The 7,349-nt window shown below is 40.4% G+C and overlaps 1 protein-coding gene across 1 annotated transcript in view; it reads right to left on the bottom strand.

The window, feature by feature from the left end:
• The window catches only part of PLAC8L1 (PLAC8-like 1), a 37,501-nt gene that overhangs the window by 21,250 nt on the left and 8,902 nt on the right, over nt 1-7,349 (bottom strand). The window contains 2 exon segments of the mRNA XM_006874513.1: nt 3,676-3,798; nt 6,166-6,176. Of these exon segments, the coding sequence (XP_006874575.1) occupies nt 3,676-3,798; nt 6,166-6,176 (134 nt within the window).

Here is a 7,349-nt window from a genome sequence, read left to right as displayed (position 1 = left end):
CACAAATTCCCCAGCTGTGAGCCTTCCAACCTTCTAAGTATTCCTTTATATGTGGTTCAGAGTTCTGGGTCCATTCCCTGAGCCTGCTTGGCCAGGTATTTTGTGTTGTTGTTGGCGGAGCTCTCTGCTACACATCCACCCAATCCGCCACCTTGTTTGTTCCCCCCTGGCCTTGTTTTGACTGATGATATGGAACTTTTCCATCATCTCTTTCCACAGATGTAGTCTATTTGATTTCTGGTGAGGTCCATGTGTACAATTTCCTTCTGTGACAATGAGCTTACAGACCCAAAAGAAGTCACAAAATGGAGGTCCATCTAGAGAACAATTAGGACACAGAACATTTGCGATCACCTTGCACTACATATCCATGGTCTCTCCTCCATGATTTCCTCCCATTGTAAAGAATATTACATTTCTCTACCTATACTGCTTCCATTGCTTTTAGAATGGGTTCTCAAATACAAAGGTAGGGAGTCATCAGGAAACCCAGTGTGATTTGATATTCTTAGCACTAATGGTGATGAGGAGCCGAGATGGGCAGTAACGCAATGTTTGAGGCAGAGGGGATTTCAGGGCAATGGCTCCTTCTTTGACCTGCTTTTTGGGTGATTTTAGGATTGTTCAAAAATCACTTTGATGACTACAACCTAAGTCTCCTGATGCTACTTTTTACTCTAATATGAGATCAAATTCTGAGGTTGGTTTTTAGCTGATACTTTGATTCTATGAGCTGCCCCAATACTTTCTAATGAAATTCAATGTTTCCTTGCAATGAAAAATACTCTAAGTGATTCAGTTATGCTCCAAACCAGTCTTAAGAGTGGGATTTGTGGATTTATATGCTTTAATACTGGCAACAACCCTTGAAGTGGGCAATTGCTCTAACATATTGAAGGATAATGAAAATGCTTAACAATAATGCACTAAGTGCATTGTAATGATATTTTTTGGGATTTTCACAATTTATTTTAAATTAAAAAGTACCCCAATAATGGAGCTGTTATGAAAACTTCCCTGTTCTTGTCAAGCAGTAGGTAATTTGGGTCCCTTCTACCAAAACATTTATTCTCAGACAAGATGGTACAAGGATTTAGAGTTGACCAGATGTCAGCAAGCTCCTGAAACTACATCTTATCCTTTATCCATTTGGTTTTCATCTGATCCTTTGATTATTTGAGCTGCCCAATTGTCTACTAATGAATTCCAAAGCTTGCTTACAACCAAAAAACCCTAACATATTCAGCTATGTTACAAAGTCAGTGTTAAGAGTATAGTCTATTGATTCTTTGTATAACTGTGACAATAACCTTTGAAGCAAGTACTTTCATATCCTCAACCTCATTTTAGAGCTGAAAAAGTGAACAACCAAAGAATTTGTCCAATGTCAAATGGTCAGTAAGAGGCAGAGTTAGGATTCAAAGCCCAGGTTTATGTCTGATGGAAATCTGTGCTTTTAACTATTACACTATATTCTAGACTTTGTCCAGGTTGGAGTGCATTGATATTTTTTTAACCAGCCACAATCTATGTAGGGAAAATGGTCCACATCACAATATGAGGCTAGGTCTCAATATAGCCAAAGAACTGAAAACAGTACAAGACCGTGAAGAATCTCCAGGAAACCGGAGAAGGGCTGTCATTGTTGTCTGGTCACAAGATCATAGGAATAGCATTGGCAGGAAAAGACCTGATTAACTCTGTGTCAGACAAGCAAAAGGACAGAGTACTGGGTAGGATTTGTGTTGGGCCGTCACTTCTCTGTGAGACCCAGGAAAACAGTAAAGACACAGCTGCAACAATCAGAACACAAAAATATGTTGTTAAGCTTTGTCTCAGCAAGACTCCTGAGGTCAGTGAGAACTCAGACCATATAACTACTAAAAGCTTTCTAACCAATACATCCTGTGAGGCTTTGGGACAAATTCAGATCTTCTTAGAAGCCTTCAGTATGTGGAAAGAACCATATTATTCAAAAATATTAGACACAAGATCTGTTGTATTTTGAACCTGAGAGATGGATCCTCAACCATTAAAGGGATTGTTCCTCCTCCAACAGAGATTATGTGATTTATTCAGAACCCTATTTTATAGGCCCAGAGTATCAGATCTTGGAAACAGATTCAGATATGTAGTACTAGAGAGAGGTCCAAGTGTCCTAAAGTAAAAATAGACTTGATATACTTTGAACTTCAAAACCAGGGGAGATCATGTTAACTAGAGATACCTCTTTGTAGCTGAACCGGTGTCAGAAGATAATTCCATCGAGGAATGTTGTTGTTGTTAAGTGCCATGAGTTGGTTCTGACTCATAGCGACCCTGGGTAGGGTTTCCAAGGAATGGCTGGTGAATTTGAACCACTGACCTTGTGGTTCAAACCATCTTTGCGGTCGAGTGTTTATCCTACAGCGCCATGTTGTTGTTGTTGTTGTTAAGTGCCATTGAGTCGGGTCCGACCCATACAGGACCGAAATTGTTCATGTTGTTATAAGAGTACTACATATTCCTTATAGAGATATTAGAAAAGAGATCAACAAAACCACTGCAGTAGAGTCAATTCCTATTGCTAGTGACCGTATAGAACAAAGCAGAACTGCTCCCTAGGGTTTCCAAGGCTATAAACTTTTATGGAAGAGGACTGCCTCGTCTTTCTCCCATAGAGCAGCTAGCAGGTTCAAACCACTGACCTTTCACTTAGCAGCCCACCACTTAACCCACTGTGCCACCAAGGCCCCTTAGAAAAGGGATAATCAAAAGAAAACAAAAATTAGTCATTAGTCTGCCATCTGGAGTCATCTGCTATAAATATTTTTTTTTGTATCCTTCGAGGCATTTTTCTAAATATTTTCCTTTAAAATGGTGTCTAATGTGCATAGTTTTGCTATCTGCTTCTCTAATATTAAAATGTAACCAAAACATCTCTTCACATCAATAAATGTTATTCTATAACATGAGTTTGATGGCTGTCCTGGTGTGGTGCTGTAGGATAAGCACTGGGCCACAAGGTCAATCAGTTTGAAGTATAAAATCAGCAATTCAAAACTTACCAGCCGCTCCTTGGAAATCTTATACAAGGATGCTATGAGTTAGAACTGACTTGACGGCACTTAACAACAACAATAATAATTCACTATACAGTTACTTCCCTTCCCATTTAGACAAATAGGTTGTACCAGATTTTTGCTCTAATAACCAAGCCTGCAAAATTTTACATTGCTGCTAAATATTTGTATGTTATTATTTTCTTAAACTAAATCCCTATTAATGTAATTATTAGCCCAAAAGCTATGTAACATTTGAGGTTCTTTAGATAGATAGATAGATAGATAGATAGATAGATAGATAGATAGATAGACAGACAGATAGATATAGCTATAGAGACAGAGATATTGCTAACCCATCAGCTAAAAAGTTTGTACCAATTTACACTCTAATCAGCAGTAGATGAGGGAGCCCATTTGGAGGTATCTTTTCCATTAGTAGATTTTTGGGCATCGGTTACTTTATAAAAGCAACCACAGTCCTGAAAAGCAACATTATTTTTCTGCCAAATAGTGTTTTTGAATCAACAGACCACTTAATTTCTATCCTTGTGCCTGCTGTAGCTCTTCCACCTACTGATGTCTTGAGAAAGAAAAAAGTAAGGAGGAACTGAAATGAAGAGGAAAAACATACAAATTTTCTTATCTCTGCAGACACTGAAGAGGCCGGTGCTCCAGTCCCCGCTTCTCTGAACAATTGCAGTGATGGTGGTCCTGGCCCTGGCTCCCCGGACAGGCTGCTTCACCACAGCATGGGCTTGGCTCCTGGAAGTCAAGGTTGGTGATTAACTCAGAAATAAAGAAGGTAGTTCAAAGGATAACCATTAAGTCTAGAGAAAGTGATAAAGGGTAGTAGATAGGAGTCCAGTAGTGCCAAGCAACCTTGCTGTAAATTCATAGCCCAAGCTGACCTCCTTCACAGCACTCCAATCTCCTTCAGCAAGCCTTCTTCGCTGACTTTTTGTCCCATCAGTCCAAATCCTGCCTAGCAAACTTAATGTTCAGTCTACTTCCTCCATGTTTTTCAGTGTCTCAGAATAGTTAAGGTTATAAATTTGGCACCAGAAGCTTTCGGTTCAAATCCCAGCATGTCACTTCCTGGACATTGACCCTAGTTAATTCTATTAGTCTCACTGTATTTCCATTTATTCAAATGTAAGATGGAAGAAAACAAAAAATCTCTATATCATAGGATTATTATGACAATTAAAGGGCATTTAACTAATTTGCTATGCTCAGAAAGTATGTAATACATTAACCCTGGGTGAAATTATACCTAAGGTTTTTTGAACCTTTCTTGAAAACAGACTGATAAGGAACTGGACTGAGCATGGAACATTACAACCTGAAATAGGCAGTGAAGTTGAACATGCACATGCAGTATTATTTAAGTGAATAACCAGATTTCAGAATATGTCCTAAAGTCAAACTACTGTTTGATTATCCTAGTGGGGCCACCAGGTATGCCTTTGGGTTGAGTTCCTTGTAGGGAAGGAATATTCCCACTCCCAATCATGCCTAATTAAGAAATGAGGACTCAGTAATTGTCATCATGACTGCAATCGTCACAACTGTAAAGGTAGAAGTTTTGTAATGAAAAGGGGGGAGTAGTTAATCTCACAGATGAGGAACAGAGGACCCTAGGACCATCAAGATGGAGACAGAGATGATGACATGGAGAGATAGAGCAGCTGAGGGCTCCAGACTCATGGAAAGAGAAAGGCTGTGTTATGGCAGCCAGGAGGCAGGCTCACAGAATGTGCCTTTGGTTTTTCAAATGATTATATATTCCTGAGTGTTTTTGTATACATCCAAAAACAAAAAACTGAGAAGAAAAAATATGCTGGATTTTTCTTTTTAAAATGAAAAGAAACTCCAGGAGACATCAAGGCAAGAAGTCAGGCCCCCTCAGGGCAAACTGCCTCCCAAGACTAAGACATTGAGAATACACAAGCAGATGTACGCTCTGACTAGTGACCACATTGGACACTGATAAGGGGAAGTGAGGGAAAAACAGCAATGAAGCTGTGAGTTAAGTCCTACCACGTTCAATAGATTCCTGTGAACACAGGTGGAGACCTAGTTGGCCAGCAATGTGGCAAGACCTGGGGACTCCTGGGCCCAGAGTCAATGACATAGCCACAAAAGACTAGAGTGGAGAATGAAGCATCCAGCTGATAAGAAGAGAAGGCATATGAACAAGAACACCCACACTTGCAAATAATACCCACTTGACCTCGCTTCAATGGCTGGATGATCAGAGCTCAATTAGAAGAACAACAAAGAGGAAAAAAAGAGTAATCTGATACAATTTGATGAACTAGCTCAAAAGAGGGAACAAATCTTTACAGCGAGGATCATTCCCACTCCCCTCAATACACAGGGTAGACAGGGATGGGCAACTTGGACATTGGCTACCCAAAATTTGGGGGGGTGGGCTACAAAGGCAAGAAGTGACTGGTTTACAAGCTTTCAAGAGGGAGCCTAGATCCAGACATGCAGAGGAAGGTAGAATCTCCACTGAATAGTATCCAATCTGTCTGGGCAGGGCTGATGAAAGGAGACGGGGATAGGACTCTTGTGGTACAATAGTGAATAATTACCATCAAGACTGACTGTGAGGGTTGGAAATGTAAAGGTAGGCGTTTTGTAGCAAAATGAGGGGAGTGGTTGACTTTGCAGTCCAGGAGCAGAGGTCCCTGGGACAATCAAGGGAGAAGAGTGGAGTGCGGGACCCCACCCAGAGAAACAGTGACACCAGAGTTGGAGGCAGAGATGATGACGTGGAGAGATGGAGTGGCTGGGGACTCTAGACCCAGAAAGGGAGAGGGGCTGTGTGCTGACAACCAGAGGCAGACTTGTGGGGTATACCCTTTGGTTGGTTGATGATGCACGGAGGGGATTGTAACCATGGCAATGAAACGATATACGATAGGATGAATGTAAAACTAATGTTCTCCCCTGTAAACTATCACATAATTCACAATAAAACAAAAATGAAAAGAAACTTTATTACATTGAGTAAAAAAAAGAAATGAGGACTCAGGAAATAGATTTCAAGGATGAGAGAAGAATAAGCTCTTTTCTTTCTGGATCTCTAGGTCAGTTTTGCCAGAATTCCAACCAGGAAGATGCCTGGAGTGATTCCCAAAGGGAAGGGTAAGCTTCACCTGCCATGTGAAAGATGCAGGTAAAGAGTGGGGTAGAGGGACCTTAGAATGAGTTGAGTCTGTGCAACAGTGATAATTATTCTGTGTTGTGTTTCCCTTTTGGAAACCTTCATTAGGAGTTTGTACTTAGTCTCTGGTGTACTAGGAGGAACCTACCTCATACTTGAGACACAGTAAACAAGAGGACAATAGCACTTCTTCCTGTATCCGCTGTTGTTGCAGTAATAATCACTTTGGGCTCACCTTGGCCTTAGAATATACCTGAGTTCTGGTAAAACAACACCTTAGGGACAACTTAGAAATAGTTCGGGAGCCCTTTGAGGACCTTCAATGTCTGAAAATAAAGCCAGTGGGATTTCATGGTATCCTCATATGAGTTGTATTGTTCTTGTTATTAAGAGCCTCTTTTTTCATCTCACCAAGAGCCCTAGTGTAGCACTGTAGGATAAGCACTGAATTACTAACCACAAGGTTGCCAGTTCAAATCCACCAGCCATTTTTGGAAACCATATTCAGGGTCGCCATGAGTCAGAATTGACAGTGAGGTACAACACAAAATAACAAATGTCACCCAATCTGTATGTACCTTGCCAAACATGATAGAATGTTATCAGATTCCTAAGTTTCACTCCAAAACAACTGCACAGGAGGTCTCTAGGGATGCTGTACAGAAATCGATTATAACACAGGTCCCAGGTCATTTTTGCAAATGTCCTGATGGCAGATACCAGAAAATTAGGCAACCACTGATTGTTATTACAGTAGCTTCTGAGTCTCCCACCAATTAGGTGGTAATGAGAAAGGAACAGAGATGACAAGGAAAACAGAAATAGATTGGGAAAGAGGAGGATGCTTGGAACATAACTGGTAAAAAGAACAAATGAGACATCAAGAAATAGCTGGAAACATTAGACCAGCATTTGGAAGACAAGCTCAGCTTGGGAGTCACATGTCTAAAACACAGAGTCACCTGTGAAGAGCTATGAAGCATTCCTAGACTTTTTGTTTTTTTTCTCAAATGTTTTATTGTGAATTGTGTGATAGTTTACATGGGAGAACATTAGTTTTACATTCATTCTATCATATATTGTCTCATTGCCATGGTTACAATCTCCTCCATGCAATCCTTCCCCAGTAA

Source organism: Chrysochloris asiatica, unplaced genomic scaffold (assembly GCF_000296735.1).
Source record: "Chrysochloris asiatica unplaced genomic scaffold, ChrAsi1.0 scaffold00280, whole genome shotgun sequence".
Taxonomy (NCBI): domain Eukaryota; kingdom Metazoa; phylum Chordata; class Mammalia; order Afrosoricida; family Chrysochloridae; genus Chrysochloris; species Chrysochloris asiatica.
This window is presented reverse-complemented; position numbering and strand designations above follow the sequence as displayed.